This window comes from Copidosoma floridanum, unplaced genomic scaffold, assembly GCF_036245765.1.
Source record: "Copidosoma floridanum isolate Cflo_tuat_1 unplaced genomic scaffold, Cflo_Japanese_pri ptg000013l, whole genome shotgun sequence".
In the NCBI taxonomy this organism is placed as follows: domain Eukaryota; kingdom Metazoa; phylum Arthropoda; class Insecta; order Hymenoptera; family Encyrtidae; genus Copidosoma; species Copidosoma floridanum.
In genome coordinates, this window is record NW_028321890.1 from 34,948,726 (window position 1) to 34,966,614 (window position 17,889).

The following is a 17,889-nucleotide window of genomic DNA, read 5'->3' on the forward strand; positions in this document are numbered from 1 at the left end:
GGTAATTAACCATTTATCAAACATAGATTTCTTGGAAAATAATTTTATTTCTTTTCGTAATAATCAAATTACCAAATGCGCTAATACAAGCTATGTATATAAATATATTTGTGTTGCATGTATTGTACGGATAAACTTACGTATATTTCAAAAATATAGCCTTGCGAAGCATTTAAAATTTAATCATCTAGGTATATGTAGTGGAAAAATTTACATTTGTACTCTAAAGGAGATGTATATTAATTGCTTGAAATGTGAAGCAATCTAAAATGAATGACGGATGCAAAGATTGATATACATATTTCTTGTGAGTTAATTTATCATTACCAACGTGGTTTGTACATACACATCAGGGATTCGTGCAACAGTCTATGTGTACGAAAACGTTATAAATATATTACGGACGAACGCAAAACACTGCTTGGATTTTTAAAAAAAGAAGTGCCAACAACATACGTTTTGCGTATATAAAACTTTGAATCATGATGCGGCAAAAATTCGATTTACTCGTCGAATTATCATTTGCAACAACATTTTTGTTCTTTTTTAAGTATTTATCTCGTTCTCCGTTTGTTTACAAACACGCCAATGTGTATATATAGATCATGGTGAACTGAACTTCTTTAGTTATAAGTTTGGGCCATTTTTTAAAATATAGCTAAAGATAAGTTAACGTATAGACTCGAGGCACTTTATATATATATCTGTCGGAACGATTTGTCTACACACGGTCAATGATGTCCTGTAACCTGTAACCTATTATATAACAAAGACTTACTGTCACTTAACAGGTAATATTTTTTATCGTTCCGACAAATATAACACTTAAATTGCAGAAAACACTGGCCTTGACCACTAAGTAAAAATTAAAGACAGCAGAGAGGCATTCGTTACATGCTCGGGTGCGTCGGCTTGTCATGCAAATTAAAAAAATTGAATAAAAGAGCGCATAATATGTTACCCTGTATACATCATAATTTTGGTAGTTGAGTGTCGAGAAATTAACTGACAAATTGAAAAAAGACATTAACGAATTTAATGTCAAAAGATTTGTCGACACTAAAAGTAGCGCCACGATAAAATTTTTATTGCAGCAGGGAATCCCAGATCCCAACGGGTAGGGTACAGTCTTAGAGAATATATACATGGAGGAAGCATTGTATGCTCCGACCGCGAGACGAAATGAGAGAGACAAAAGACAAATAGCAGTACAACCTTTCTCTCTCTTACACGCCTCTGATTGGTTGGCCCCCTTCCGTATATATAGGTATAATCGTATGATATATCTGCTCTGTTCCCCCACGACCGCCACTCGTGGATACGACTATACCTATATATACGGAAGGGGGCCAACCAATCAGAGGAGTGTAAGAGAGAGAAAGGTTGTACTGCTATTTGTCTTTTGTCTCTCTCATTTCGTCTCGCGGTCGGAGCATACAATGCTTCCTCCATGTATATATTCTCTAAGGGTACAGTAGAGTACCTATTTTACATACTTGTTGTAGAAGCAGGGAACAGGGAACAAAACGAACTGAAGAAAGGAATTGGGGAACAGCAACCAACGCAATAATAATTCAAAGTATATAAGTAAAGCCAAATCGGCCGTGGTGGTCAGGTGGTGCGTGGCGGAGCAGGCGGAGTGTGGTCGTGTGGTGCGAAAAAGAGACTGCGACGAGAAGATGGCCGCTATTCGCTCTCGACTGGAACGTACCTAGTGCACGTTGTTTTCGCGTAGAATTTTCGTGTGCTTGTGTATATGTGTACATTCATGTGTGTGTGCTTGCTGCAACAACATCTTCGGCGACCTTTTCGCGCATAGCCTAAGAAATTTTACTCGGTGCGGCCTAGATTGGACATACTACCAGTGGATATATTTACCTAACATTCTTTCGAAAGCAAGAACATCCTGAGGGAACGTGGACCTCTTCTCCGTAGGCTATACGTCGGCTCATGTTATTTTCGTGCGCGCCCTCTGTGTTTTTGCATATGTATATACAATTGTACATATAAATAGATATACAAAGCTTAAAGTACAGTTTGTTCTCTCTCTTTTTCTCTGATGAAGATGATGGAGTCTGGCTACTCTGGCTACTAGTATATCTGTACGGCATACCTATAACATATAACGACGGACGGAGAGGAGAGAAGGCAGTAGGTAGTAAGGCAGCAGTACGCGAGGGGGAGAGGGAGAGAGAAAAACGAGAGAGAGTGCGGTGGTGTGTCGGTCTGTCTGTTTGCCTGTCGGTCGGCTCCGCGTTGTTGGGTGCATGTGTCGTGATACGACCTGGTGACACAGGGACGCGGAGGGTTTCGTTGGGAGGGAGCCTCGTCGTCTACGAGGCGGCGCCGGAGGTGGTGCATATCAGCCCAGAGGCCGGTGAGGAGCGAGCTGTCTCGGTGTAAGCGCTACGAAAAATGCCGAGCGCCTCGTTCACCTCGTCTCGCAGCTACCCCAGGAGGTCCAGGCGGAAAGGAGCCAACAGGATTCCTCTGCCGTCGAGGACGAGTTCGGGTAAGTTTTTCTACTCCTACGCTCTTTCTTTTTCTTTTTGCCCACTGATGCATCTTCCTCTCCATGCGCGCAACCAACCCGTATCCCGTATATTCCCGTGTAAGTGAGTGTGTGTATATGTGTTTGTATCCCTTGTGACGGCAATACGTGTTGTGTAAATACGTACGTGTATTTGGTATACTTGGCAGTATATTCAATGAGTAACGCAACTTCCCAGAGACACGCATCGGTACTCTTTATACACTTATTTATTTATACATGATGCCGTTTCCCGTTTAGCTATGCCGCAGTGACCTATGTACTTATTTATAACAACAATATCATCAAGACTTTGCTCCGATCCGACTGTGCTCCTCTGGAATTTCGGAGCTGGCCAAATCGGCGATGACTCGCAGAGGGCCTATCGATTCCAGGGAAAGATTCGTCGTCCGCTCCGTCTCTCTCTCCCTTTGTGTTCTCATGATAGTTCTCTTTTACTGGTTGTCCGCCTGCCTGTACATACATATACACATGTATATTTCCCCACACCCCCGTAGCTCCTCGTCATGGCGTACCTACATAACATATACACACACATACACGGCATATATCCGTCTGCCGCCGCCACAGCCGCTATTATAAATTATAAGCTTGTCTATATGCATGCATATGTGTATAATAAGAACGACGACGAACGAGGGTATACTGTTCGTCTGCTCCGATATCTCTCCACCGCTGCTGTGCAGCAACTATAAACTCAAACACCCCCGCCCCCCATATGCCGTTCTGCTCGAATGGTGGTACGTCTTCTTCGGGTGCTTACGCCCATGCTTGACTCCGAATTGGAGCTCCGTTCGAGAAATGATAATTCATGAGCATTAATATCGGATAAGCCTGAGAGGATATAAGTATAGCGAAAGGGGAGTCGGGAAGGAGGGCTGTTGTGTATACCCATATCTAACATGTTTTCTCTTTCTATTATACTTGTATCCCTACAGTTCACGCTCGTGGGAATCGCATGCATAAGTACTAAACTTATCAAAGGGCTCGTGAGGTTCGTCTCTCCCTCTCTCTTGCATTGGAGGGATTTCTCCTTTTTCTGGGGTTTTTTTTCTTCCTTTTTTCTTTCCATTCGATCCATCCACGTATACTTTTTATGTACCTAAAAAAACCGAGGCGTGGATGCATGTGCACATTAAAGAATTGAACAGCAGTGAGTAAGGTATTGGGTAGCAGTGTCGGCTCTCAATTTCTTCTTCTTAACCCGTCTCCGTCTCTCTTTTTCTCTTGCATTTATATATTAACCTACCTAATATACCTTTTACCTTATAATCTGTCTGCATGTGTGCCTCTCTAACGCCGTCGACCTCTTTTGCAGCAGCTCAGACCAACCGAACGGTCTGCTTCTTTTGTTTTTTGGTTTGTTTTCTTCTTCTCCTTTTTTTTTTTTTTTTTTTTTTGTTACTCGCTTGCTTCACGTACTTTACTTATTTCTTTCAATTTCTCTCTCCTCTCTCTCTCTGTGTGCCGCTGCTGTTGCTCCGTTACGATTGACTTTCGGTAGAGCATCAGCTGCCAACCTCATGACTTTTCCGATAAGTTGCACTCGAAGAGGAGAAGCACCGCCGACGCGATATAATCGAGCTGCCTTTTTTTTTTCGTCACTCATTGCTTCCGATTGTTTTGCTCTGTATTTTGCACGCAGTATATATACTACCTAATATTTATGACAAACACGGCTCAGAGAAACAGTGATGTGTTGAAAATAAACATCTAGTCTACACACAGCTGTCCTGAGTAGTCCGTCGAGTCAATTTAACAAAATGCCGCATACTCGGCATGAATGATGATCATCATGATCACGGTGAGCGCGTCGAGAAGGAATTTTGTCGGAGATAATAATACAATAAAGAGAAAAATACAAACGATTAGCATTCAAGTGCAAAAAAAAAAAAAAAAAAAAAAAAAAAAACGCGAGGATGAAAAAGGAATGTCGCGAAAAGCGTGCGTATGAAATATACATCTACATAGCTATAACACGTATTTAAACGATCCAGAGAGAGAGAGAGAAAGGGTATTATAGCCTGGCTTTCCGATGATAAGCCAATTTCGGTCTTAATCGCTCTTTCTCTCTCTCTCTCTCTCTCCTGGCTCTTTCTCTTGCGGGCAAACCCGCATTTCACACACACACACACACACATTACACAGGCTGTAGGTTATACACACGATAACTACATAAGCGGAGGAAGCGCCGCTCCGCTTTGGGAACATGGCGAGAGAAAGAGAGAGATCTCGCGAAACGAAAATACAGAGCTTGAAAAATCAGCTATTACTCTCTGTACCTCCTCTATACATTACTTCTTTGCTCTCTCTATCTCTCTCTCCTCTGTTTCGTGCTCCGTTTCAGCGATGTACGCTTGTATACCCTCCGATTCGGTAAAAAAAAATCCGTGCTTATAAAGATTAATGTGATCTCTTCTTCTCTCTCTCTCGATCTCCCTGATATTATATACATTTTTTGTAGTGCCTTCTGCTCACCTGTCACATTCACACACGCGCACAATTCTTACCATCAAGGCATACATGAACACGCGTTGCAAACATTAGGTACCTCGTACGATGCACGTATATATATATATATATACTTATTATAAACGCAGGATGTGTGCGAGAGCCGATGGCAGTCTCCGTTATGCTTCAGTCCCTTTTCTCCTCCTCCTCCTCTTTTTTTTTGTAAATTTTTTTCCTTCTTCTTTTTATCCCAAAAAAGCCTTTCATTTTCCCTTCTTCCTCACGAATCGGAGAATCGACTGTTTGGTACTTATATATTTTTTACGCTTTTGCGCTCGAAATTTATTAGAGTGCAATATGCACGCGCGTATCGATCGATAGTAGTTGTTTTTTTTTTTTTTTTTTTTTTTTTTTGTGTTTGTGCCTCCTAGTTCGCTAATTGCATCACCAAACCAACTCAATGGGCACACTAGTTCGTAATAATAGAAAGTTTTGCATTCTCTGGTGTATGTGGTGCACAACGACATATTGTGTCTGTATACCTGTACCGACAACTTTTGCACAAACGCTCTCTTTACTTACTTGTACGTTTCTCTCTTTTGACGTTTATTTTAACGACACTTTATCGTAAATTGTCTACTTTATTGTGCCTCCAGCCTATACCTATCTTTGTCGATACACGTATACCCATAGGTGACAATAGGAGTCTTCGTGACAAAGTAATTATGCAAAAAGGCATTAACGTTTCCATATTTTTTTGCAAAAATATGTCCACGGATAGGTAGACTCGCAGTAATGCGGAGCAGTTACGAGATCAGCTACGAGAGTTGAGAAAAAAAAACACAAGGTTACAATTTATCGTAGGCGAGGATAGTACAAAAAAAAAAAAAAAAAAAAAAAATACTCGTTACTGTGCCACAATCAATACTGCACCGATAAACCATACAGTCATTACGTCAACGTGCATGAGATTACTAATTAGATCCAACAATGGGAACAAAAAGAAAGAAAAAAAAAAGCCGAAAAAGAGTGTATGTGTGTCTCATGTTCGGAGATAATCGATCAATGGAACCGTTATCACTATCTCTAATTTGTAAATAAGTCGACAACGACGAGTTTATTCACTTTGTCTTATAGACAATGTATGTACCTGTACATGTGTATACATTATATCAACCACACCCACGTTGTTGTTTATATGATGAAGTTTAAGTGGCGGCTTTTACTATATGAATGAGATTTTATCTTGACCTTCGTTAAGGTGTGGAAACCAAAAGCAATCAGTGATTGATAGTGTTGGCACGCAACTTTATAGCCGATAAGAAAATAGTAAATTAATGGACTCCCCCACCTCCCACCTCTACCTCTGATCATTAAAAATGAGGCAATTAACTTCAACCAAAACTAATTCTTAATTTATTTACGTTCACAGTCGAATCGCTCGAGATCATATCGTCAAATCAGATACCACTGGGCGGTGGTGGCGGCGGCGCAGGTGGTGCTGGAGGAATCGGCGGAGCAAACAGAGGAGCATCCCCAAGCGTATCGGGGGTAGCTGCCCCCTCGCCCTCGCCGTCGCACTCGCACTCGTCGCCTTATGACCTTAGACGCAAGTCCCCACCACATCCGGATCCCGCGCCAGGTACCAGCTCGGCTCTACCACCTTCAGGTGGGAACAATGTATCAGCCGGCATTTCTGGAGGCTCGTCCCTTCCAGCGCGAAAGCGACCCCGGCGAACATGCTCGCTGTCCACCGATGGTAAGTCGTGATAGTACCACACTTGTATCATCGGGACACTCTTTCGAGTCCATGTGCAGTAATGTCCGTATTTGACTCATCTCGTTTTCAGTGGGAACAAATACCAACACGGCAGCGCACTATCTGCAGTACGAGTTGCCGGACGAAGTTCTCTTGACGATCTTCACTTACTTAACGGAGCAAGACCTGTGCAGAGTATCCCAAGTCTGCAAGCGTTTCCAGGTCATAGCGAACGACACCGAGCTCTGGAAGTCCCTTTACCAGCAGGTCTACGAGTACGACCTGCCGCTCTTTAATCCTGGCCCCTGCAGGTTCGAGTTCGTCTCGCCCGAGGAGTCGGACTACCTGAACCCTTGGAAGGAAAGTTTTCGACAACTCTACCGCGGTGTACACGTGAGACTCGGCCATCAGGAGTCGAAGCACAGGTCCAGAAACCTTCCCTGCTTCAACACCATCCAGGGTGCCCTGGACTATCTCGACGAGTTCCGAAATAGCTCGAGCTCCAGCTCTACCAACTCCAGTCCCGTGCTAGGTCTATGTAACAATAATCAGGGCAGCAGTTGCAACGGTGCTGGAAATAATGCGGCCGGTAATTTATACCTTGTGTTTTTCGCTGTTGATCGCAAACAAATGAAAATTACAAAAACGTTAACACGCGGTTTCTTTGCTTTTTTCCAGGTAATGGACAAAACGGGTCGAACAACAGCAACTCGGCGCAGAACAAAGAGGTCGACGAGGCTCCACAGAACATAGTGTTTCTACACACGGGCATCTACCGTACAGAGTTTCTCGTGATCGACAGCGACGTGGCTCTCATAGGAGCCGCGTCGGGCAACGTTGCCGACGCCGTCATTCTCGAACGAGAGACCGAGTCTACGGTTACGTTCATCGACGGCGCCAAAAGAGCCTACGCTGGCCACATGACCTTAAAGTTCACGCCCGACGCGGCCAGCACCGTCACGCATCACAAGCACTATTGCCTGGAGATCGGCGATAACTGCAGCCCGACGATCGACCATTGTGTCATCAGGAGCTCGAGTGTTGGTAAGTATCGTAAACAATGACCGTACCGATAACAATTTGATTGCACAATCCATCCGGATGTGTGACTCATTGCTGTTAAAATTACAGTTGGAGCAGCAGTTTGCGTTTCGGGCATGGGGGCAAATCCAATCATCAAGAACTGCGATATTTCGGATTGCGAAAACGTTGGCCTGTACGTAACGGACTACGCACAGGGCACGTACGAAGACAACGAAATATCACGGAACGCGCTAGCCGGTATCTGGGTGAAGAACTTTGCCAACCCGATAATGCGACGAAACCACATACATCACGGCAGAGACGTCGGTATTTTTACCTTCGACAACGGGTTAGGATATTTCGAAGCTAACGACATTCACAATAACCGCATTGCGGGCTTTGAGGTCAAGGCGGGCGCAAACCCCACAGTCGTACACTGCGAGATCCATCACGGACAGACTGGTGGGATCTACGTGCACGAGACTGGCATGGGACAATTTATCGACAACAAAATACACTCAAACAACTTTGCCGGTGTTTGGATCACGTCAAACTCAAACCCCACGATTCGTAGAAACGAGATTTACAATGGTCATCAAGGTGGTGTTTACATCTTTGGTGAAGGTCGCGGTCTCATCGAGCACAACGATATATATGGCAATGCTCTCGCGGGTATTCAAATTCGAACGAATTCGGATCCAATTGTTCGGCACAACAAGATCCATCATGGCCAGCACGGAGGTATCTATGTGCACGAAAAGGGACAAGGTCTCATCGAAGAGAATGAAGTTTTCGCCAACACCCTTGCCGGCGTTTGGATAACAACTGGCTCCACTCCGGTATTGCGGAGAAATAGGATTCATAGTGGCAAGCAAGTTGGTGTATATTTTTATGACAACGGACATGGAAAATTGGAGGACAATGATATTTTTAATCACCTCTACTCGGGAGTGCAAATAAGGTAAGGCCTTCGTGATATCGTATTTACATGTATTTTACAATTTTTCTCACCTATTTGGTCTTTATTGTTTTAGAACTGGAAGCAATCCCGTTATTAGAGGCAACAAAATATGGGGTGGTCAAAACGGTGGTGTTTTAGTTTATAATAGCGGCTTAGGCTTACTCGAACAAAATGAAATTTTTGATAACGCAATGGCTGGAGTTTGGATAAAAACGGACAGCAATCCAACATTAAAACGAAATAAAATTTTTGATGGTAGAGATGGTGGTATATGCATATTTAATGGCGGCAAAGGTAAATTTATGAGCAGTGCAACTGTTGTTGAATATTTTGTAGTAAGACTTATTATTAATTACTGAATGCGATTGCAGGAATCCTAGAGGAAAATGATATATTTAGAAATGCGCAAGCGGGAGTACTGATATCGACTCAGTCGCACCCGATATTAAAGAAAAATCGTATTTTTGACGGTCTAGCAGCTGGTGTCGAAATAACGAACAATGCCACTGCCACATTGGAGTATAATCAAATATTTCACAACAGGTTTGGTGGATTATGCTTGGCTAGTGGTGTGCAGCCAATAATACGAGGTAACAATCTTTACAAGTTAAATTTTTTCAATTTTGCATTAACAGTAAAATGCATTTGAAAATAATTATTCATTTTCTGCAATAGGCAACAAAATTTTTGATAATCAAGACGCGGTTGAAAAAGCAGTGGGTAATGGACAGTGCCTGTACAAGATATCGTCTTATACGTCGTTCCCAATGCATGACTTTTATCGTTGTCAAACATGTAACACCACGGATAGAAATGCTATTTGCGTCAATTGCATAAAAACCTGTCACGCTGGTCACGATGTAGAGTTTATTCGACATGATAGGTAGGTTTTTTATCGATAATTTTTTTGACTTTATTACTAAACTCTTACCTTTATGTGTTATTAAGTTGCTCATTTTTATCTTAAGAAATATTTATTAATAAAACGCTAACTATTACGATTAATTACAGATTCTTCTGCGACTGTGGAGCTGGAACACTGAGCAATCAATGTCAGCTACAGGGTGAGCCAACACAAGACACTGATACGCTTTACGACAGTGCCGCCCCCATGGAGTCACATACGCTGATGGTCAACTAGGATTTAACTTAAGAGAAGAAACAATAAAGAAATCATGCCTCTTCGTCCTTTCTTTCTGCCCATATTCTCATAATCGTCAAAGATGTTCAAGACTTTGATTTTTACACAAAAACGGAACAACAGAGAGAGGGAGCAAGAGGAATTTATATGTGAATGAGTTGCGAGATACACGCTCACACGTAACCAGGTGCCACGTATGTAAATTTGTGTATAAGATAATGCAAAGCACGAAACAAAAGACTAAAAATTTTGAATTAATAAGTGAATGGTAATGGCTATGGACCTCTTTAAATCTTATATGACCGATACAGTGATTCGGTATATTATTATTATTAATTATAATAATTTTCGTGTGTGACTGAGCGTATAATATTTATAATGAAATAATAAACAAGGTTGCACATGTCATTTAACATTTAACAAAAATGGAAAGAAGAAATAATCATGGTTGCGCGACTACACGTCAAAAAACAAAAATGTGATTTCGAGTGACAGAATGGAATGAGAAGAGATGTTAAAAAAAAAATTCAAAAAACCCGAAAAATGTGATATACATACTTCTTTTAACCGGAAATGATATTGGGAAAAAAAAATCAAATGAATAGATAAAACGACGATATTATTAAAAAAGTACAATGAAATACTTTCTTCTCCGGTTTTCTAATCAGCGCCACGAATCATTGGTCATTTCTCCCCCGACGTGTCATTCATTTAAAAAAATGTGATGGTCCTACTGCCTAAAATGGGCAAAGTGCATAATAAGGATGAAAATAATACGGTGATGAGGTGATTGATAACTGAATAATAGATATTTAAAGTATATTATCATAAATATACCACGATGTTTACCAGTGACAGAAAAGTATAAATTAATAAAACTGAGATTTAAATAAGAGAAAAAAGAAGAACGTGTGGAAGTACTGTTAATGAAGCAGTTTTTAAAAATAATCTCTGAGCTCTTTAATTAATAAAATTGATCTTTCTTTTTTTAATAAAAAATAAATAATAATAATAAAAATTAATTACGTTAGTTTCAATGTAACACGAAGTAACACGAAAAAAAGTAATATTACTAGAAATAACTTTAAATATAAGTAGTTACAGAAAAAATTGATATGTCGGTGGTATACGTGAATTGTTTTTTGCGCACTTTGGTCTATCCTCTATTTCTCTCCTACCAGCAAGCAGTTTCATCCCGAGTCGTTTTGCATATACATCACACTATTATTAGTAACTTACTATCCCCGCCCTCGCGTTTTTGTAATACACCACTTAATATACTTATACATGAAAGAAAAAAAAAAAAAAAGAAAAAAAAAGAAAAAAAAGAAAAAAAAATCATGCAACTTAACAAAAAGAACAAATCTTTTTGAATGTGCATGAAGCTAAGAAACAGCTCGCTGGCCAGGTGGAAATTGCCTTCGACCATTCTTCGACTCAAAGTTAATAATTGATTATAAACTTTTAATGATCGTGTGTGCATGCTGAAGCTCTGCAGCAGTGTCATATTATATAAATAGCTTAAACTTGTAAACATACATAGTATGATTTGAAAAAAAAGTACCGAAAGTGCGTCGATGTAAAAGAAATCAAAAGTAAAGATTTTTTTTTTCACGTTTCCATAACACACAAAAACACTTATGTATTTTGTGTGAATTGGAATTCTATTGATGAGCGAGAGAAACGAGCAATGATAAAAAGTATATAAAATGCTTTTATACTGAGTAGTCTCTCTCTTTCCCAAACCTCATGTTGTATACTTATTATCATTTTTATTATTTTTGTCCGACGCGATTGTAGTCGGAGGTAGGCGGCTTTTAATTTTTTATTTTAATGAAAGAGAAAAAGTCGACTGATATTTATGTAAATTAATGCTTTACGCTTGGCGATTGCACGTGTTCGATCGCTTCGATAACGACAAACTTATTCCAGTTTGCACAGATAATAAAATTAATTTATTAAGATATATAGTATTAATAGTAATTAAACGTACTAACGACAAAACGGACATTTTTATATTTCCACGATTTATCGTATTGTATTTACTTGAAATAAATTGAAGTAAAGCTTGGTGTTACAAAAAAATAATCAAAAGACCAAGCATTTCGTGTTTCTTCAAAATAAATTGAGTACTTGTTTATTTTTGATAATGCATATGATAATGTATTGATGTAATTATTTGTTAATAGTAAATGTTAATCTAAATCAAATTTGATAAAAATTCTAAATCGTATTTATTAGTATTTAGGGATCTGGATTTGATTATTTTTAATACTTTTTGCAAATATTTATTTTAAAAAGTGATAACTTATTAGACAAACAAAATTTTTCCTTTGATGAACTTTAAAAATGAAATGTTGTTTAAAGCAACCATTTTGATTTATAAATACTTGTGTATTATTTTTAATCATAAATAAATTTTGCCCAGATTTATTTTCTTTTTATTTAATAATATCGAAAAACAAAAAAAAATCGCAAAAATATTCTCAATCAAAGTGAATCATAAAAAACACGCATAAGTACGTTTACGAACAAAGAAAGCCGTCCATCTCCGCGTAATGATTACGTCGATTTGATGTCGAAGCTTGTGGTTCAGCAGCAGCGTAAACATACAATTAAATTATTTACGAGGTAATATTGTTCCTTATACGTTTCTTTTTTTTTTTTCAAAATACAGTATTTTAATTTTGGGCAGCCATTGTTTGTAAAATTTGTCTTTTTCTGTTTATTACATGATTGCAACGTTCAATCAGCTCACCGAATTTTCTACGATCAAAATAACATATTATGTAGACATATTTATGCGCTACCCAACGACACTGTGCCCCTGTCGTTCTGCTCTCTGCTCTGGCTCAAGTTTCGATGATGTTGAGCAGTTGAAATGTAATATAAAAATCTGAGCATCGTCGTAGTACCACGTGTTTCTGATCTTTTCGCGCGAACGCAAGTCCCCAAAGCATATTGTCTGTAAAAAGTAGCTTCCACCTACTTCCACTGTACTGCTGCTCATTACCGATAATCGTCAAGTAAATCATTGAAATCATGTGAAAGACGAAAATGCCGCTTCCATATTTTTATGACTGTGTATGAAAGAAATACTAAAAAGGATTCACATTTACTACGACGACGCTCATACTTCTTGATTGTTAAATGTATATTTAGACGATAATTAAAGTTTTCCTTGGGTAAATCTGTTGTCCTTTTATTTTGTAATTTAAGTTTTACAATATACAACTTGCACATCCTCACCAAACTTGTATTAATCGACTGGACACGCTCTGAAAACGAACAACAATGTATCGTTCGATGTATGATTCGACACGGACCACATCACAATATACACACAAGTGTTGTTTTATTTGTTTTCCAACGAACTTTTGTACCCTCGATTTTTCCCCTCTCGTAGGCTTCGGCTTCTCGTTTTGCGTGTCGTTGAAGCGTTCATGATGATTACAAGCCAAGAAAATGATAATTAAGAAATAGAGACGTTTTAAAAGGGGTAGGCGATAAAATCAAATTCGATCAAGACTGGTCAGGTGTTATAAACGTTTGTTGTCGTGTGCACGAGTGAATGTGTGTGCGAAGCAGTTATATATTATATATACAGAAGAATAAATTTGCAAAATAATATTACGACAATGTGTATGTGTACGAGTATGCACGTGATTTACAAAAAACTGAAAAGAAAAAAAAAATATTGTGTAAAGCAAGTTCACTTCCTCCTCCTCCTACGGTCCTTACGTGCCCTTGTTTTTCTATCTGCCCCATTGTCCACTTTTCCACTACCTCTACCTCTTTGAACTGCGTGCGAGAAGTTTTACTCGAATCTCACCATGAGAAAAAAAGCGAATGATTGATACTTTGATCGAAATTTTTCTTTCACGCGCTGATGTTTTGAAAGCCAAAAAAAAAAAATAAAAAATACTTCGGGGATACTGTTACTTCTCAAAGAAGTATGTAGGAACTCCCCGTTACGTTTGTATGTGATTTGCGTTTTTCCGTATTGTAACGAATTTCTACACTTTTGATTCTTTCGCTTGATCTGACCTGCAATCGTATAGCTTTAGCAAATGTTTACTATTACTAACTAATGTCATCGTCATTGTAAATGTTGAACGCGATTTCTCGATTTCTACTATTGCGATTATTATTATTATTATTATTATTACTACTATTGTAATTTATCTATTTTGTTGTCATCCCACTTCCGGTGACTTTAATAATTTTATTTTCCACTTTAAGAAACAAACTTTCCGCCCTAATGACGATCCTAACTTATTTTCCATTATACTCGTGTCTTACCTTTTTCCCCTGAATTTTCCTACCTCAGCGCAAATGCTTGCCATTAATACCTTAGTTGCCATAGTTTGCGGACAGATGTTTTTTTTTCCCCCAACTTCCCATCCAGGCTTCTCGATTCCAAACACACCCGTGCGTCTCACGATCATCAGTGATTAGGATTATTATATATAGATAGTGTAATAACAATAATCATTAAGCATTGTGGACACATACGAATACAGAGATACATGGAAATATGTACACTCACCAGACACAATATATAATGAAAATGGTTGAAAGAAAATGAAAAGAATATGCAAAAGGGAAATCTGAAAGAAACAAAAAAAACTAATACCACTACGTATTCTGTACATAAATAATCTGCCCATTATATATATATGATTATATATAAATATATATATTACGCATTGATTATATACAGCTATTATAGAAAATATATTATTATCAATTATAATTTTTATTTGTTGGTCAATGTAACAAACTCCCAAAAAAAATTTATTTTTTCTCTTATGAATCTAAGTCTACAGCAAAGTGCGACAACGTTGCAATACTTATACTATTTACTTCATTTCTGTAACACACAACAATTGATTAACGCGCACACATTAAGCATACACACTTTATAAATGTTACTATCTTTTTTTTTTTTTTTTTTTTTTTACTCAATTAGTGTGCATTGTGTAAATTTTTGTTACTTTTTGTATGATAATAAAAGAAAAAAATAAAAATAAAGGTAATACAGTAATCAAACATACATTAACACACCACGATTTCTATTTTCTTGCGATATTTCGCTCTGCGAACTCATCGGTACTGAAAAACAGAATCTCTGACTATCAATCGAGCGTGTATTGTTAAAAAAGCAAGCAAACAAACAAACAGATAAAAAAAGAAGAAACGGGACGAAAGGAAAAAAACCAAATCGTAGGACGGAGCGAGAGAGAGAGAGAGAGAGAAAAAAAGAGGGGGTTAATCGACTCGATCGCGCTTCCGTGCGTGTAAAATAGCGTTTGTGCGCTCTCGGCGTACGTATATCCGCTTTCTCCCTTCGACAATATAATTGAAGGCTCGGATACACATTGGCGGAACGACAAACAGCCTTTACGCTGTGCATACCTACCTATGCATGCACGCGTCTGTGTATATGTACAAACTTGGTACTTTTTTTTCTATACACATATATACTATAGCTGCTCACTTTCGCGCTTCTGTTTTTCATCATACTTTTTCGCCGGTTCGCACTAGTCGTTTGTAATATTGTTTTTTTTCCTTTCTCTCTCTTTCCTTGTTCACTTACATTCTAAAGTGCGCGAGGCTTTTCATAAAAAAAAGAAGAAGAGGAGGAGAAAGAGAATATGCGAGCTCGCCTTTTTTCTCGCTTTTTTCCTTCTTCGTTGCACCCTCCTTTTCTCGTCGTCGCCGTCTCTGCAGGTATTGTAGTAGCACTGCTCCACTCTCCCTCTCTCTGTGTTTCTTTGTTCTCTAATGGTGATATTACGTGCAAAGATGAGTTTGCGCTACCTTTTCCAAAGGGGACAGTTTGCACGTTATATCGCGTGAATAGTCGTACACGTGTAAGTTGTATTTACATTAAAGTGAACTCGTGAACAATTTTACGATAAAGTAGCCGAAGCCGGACAACCGTTGGATGAATTACACTTACGTTTTATCTAGGGGCTACGATTTTTGGGGGATGATCATATGTTTTTTTTCCTTATGCTTGAATACAGTTTAATTCGGTATGCAGTACTATTTTATTTCTCATATTTTACTTTGTTTCATTAATGTTATTCAAAGGATTAAAGTTCGATTTGTTTCTTTGCATCAATTTTGTATTTTTCGGGGACTTTTTTCCCGTGTATTTTCAGAACAATACGTGCTCATGAGCGTAAAATATTTACATCTATATTTTCAGGTCAAAAGTTCACAAGTTTGTTTCTTTTTGACGATGAAATTTTCAAAAAGCCATTGCACGCGCGTCTGCATAACGTCCGCAGTTTATTCCAGCTGTGATTTTTTTTTTTTTTTTTTTAATTTTCATGACGTATGGATCATGACTGACTATCTTTCAGCGCAACGAACAATTTGTTAATACCGATGGAACGCATCCGAGACGAGGTCTTTCTATGGCAGTGTGACGTTATCAACATAGAAAAATATAGGTACATCTCACATCAATCACTTTCGCGTTTGGATTCTGCATTGATAACTGCGTCAACTAGTAAATATAAACATTTTGAATATTTTGTACTTGGAAGTGATCGATGAACACTTGCCGAGTTACTTACCTACTGAATAATTTTAAAATATTCAATCTGTAACAAGTTTGATCCACTGCTTTATTAAAAAAAAAAAAAAAAAAAAAAAAAAAAAAAGCTTTAAAATGGTTAATCATTCACGAGTAGTAAAACAACCTTTACAGAATCAAAATGGGATGAAAGTCAAAAATAGTAAGATTGAGTTTCGGAAATAATATTTGTTCAACACAAAAATACTCATCTTTTGTAATGCATGGAACTTTTTATCGCTGGCTTTCAATAATTTTTTTCATACATCACCTACGTTATATTGGTAGTTCAAACAAAAAAAAAAGTCCATATGATTTTAATTTTATAAAGGTATGAAAAAATACATTCTCTTATTCACGCACGGATAAAGAAATTTAACGATCGGCTTGAATAGACATGCCGATCGTAATCTTGAAACACAAATAGAATGTTATTCCTGTGAATCAAGATAAGCTCGGAGGTATGCTTTCATGAAATTCATTTCGTGCTTATTTTCTCTGTAAGTACCTATACTTACATGTAGAAAGTACGGTCAATTTGTGCATGATAATTTTATGGAATATTTATACTACGCGTGATACGATCGTTCTCATGTGTACACCTCGTGGCGTTAATTACAAAAAAATTAGTATACGGCAAACATGTACTCTATAAATGGGTACATCATTATTCTTTCAAAGAATATTTGTGTAATAAAAATTCATTGAAAATTTATAGGTAGGATTCCTTTCACATTTCAAAGATATTACAATTAAACAAAGTTTGACATGGTTTTTAAAGCTTATTATTACCTGTTATGCCAATATTTAAATGTACTTTCAATTTTTTATTTTTTATTTTCTATTAATATGAAAACCCAATACTTTTTGAGCTAAAAAAAATTTTATCTTTGGAAGTTTGTATGCAAAAACTAGTGAAAATATTAACAAGCTGATTATTATATTAACTTTCTCTTATTCTTAAAGGTCCACAAATGATGAATTTTGAAAAAAAATTTGATATAGTTGGGCTCTCAATTGAAGTTTCCTTTTTATGGAATGGCGAAAGCATATGCTTGATTTGTAAGAAAAAAAGTTGCATTAAGCTTTGAACGAACTTATTTCAACATCAGCACGTACCGCAACTCTACGGGCGCTAAAAACTTTCTTTTCTTCATTTTTTAACTTACTTCATATACGGTTCGCACCCGTGTACCATCGAGTGCTTAATCAATTACTATACTTTGTGATGAAAAAAAAAAAAGAAAAACCAAACCCCGCAAATATTCGTACATTTCCGAAGCTCGTTAAAAGCATACGAAAATTTTCGCGAGGTTCGATAGATATGTTTGCGCATTATTTTAATCATGCAAATTTGCATTATTGCAAGCTCAACCCAATTTTTTTTTACCCTCGCATTATTTTAGGGTAAAAT

General features: G+C 38.0%; 1 protein-coding gene across 3 annotated transcripts; it reads left to right on the forward strand.

Annotated features, from left to right (window-relative positions):
• The first annotated feature begins 1,585 nt into the window (after positions 1 to 1,585).
• FBXO11 (F-box protein 11) lies at positions 1,586 to 14,048 on the forward strand. 3 transcript variants are annotated; one of them, XM_089591748.1, is made up of 10 exons: positions 1,586 to 2,512; positions 5,489 to 5,491; positions 6,435 to 6,761; positions 6,853 to 7,364; positions 7,490 to 7,805; positions 7,893 to 8,745; positions 8,819 to 9,039; positions 9,117 to 9,335; positions 9,421 to 9,628; positions 9,757 to 14,048. In XM_089591748.1, the coding sequence occupies exons 1-10, from the start codon at positions 2,416 to 2,418 to the stop codon at positions 9,884 to 9,886; spliced, it is 2,886 nt and encodes a 961-aa protein (XP_089447874.1). In that variant the 5' UTR covers positions 1,586 to 2,415; the 3' UTR covers positions 9,887 to 14,048. The 3 variants fall into 3 exon arrangements, with proteins under 3 accessions (XP_089447874.1, XP_089447873.1, XP_014218411.2); XM_089591747.1 differs by lacking the exon at positions 5,489 to 5,491 and having other exon boundaries at positions 1,587 to 2,512; positions 6,853 to 7,356; positions 7,437 to 7,805; XM_014362925.3 differs by lacking the exon at positions 5,489 to 5,491 and having other exon boundaries at positions 1,589 to 2,512; positions 6,853 to 7,350; positions 7,440 to 7,805.
• The last annotated feature ends 3,841 nt before the right edge of the window (positions 14,049 to 17,889 follow it).

Coding starts and splice junctions, on each gene's coding strand:
- FBXO11 (XM_089591747.1), top strand. CDS start 2,416: ATGCCGAGCGCCTCGTTCACCTCGTCTCGCAGCTACCCCAGGAGGTCC. Junction 7,357..7,436: donor AAATAATGCGGCCGGTAATT/TATACCTTGTGT, acceptor TTTGCTTTTTTC/CAGGTAATGGACAAAACGGG. Junction 7,806..7,892: donor CATCAGGAGCTCGAGTGTTG/GTAAGTATCGTA, acceptor TTAAAATTACAG/TTGGAGCAGCAGTTTGCGTT.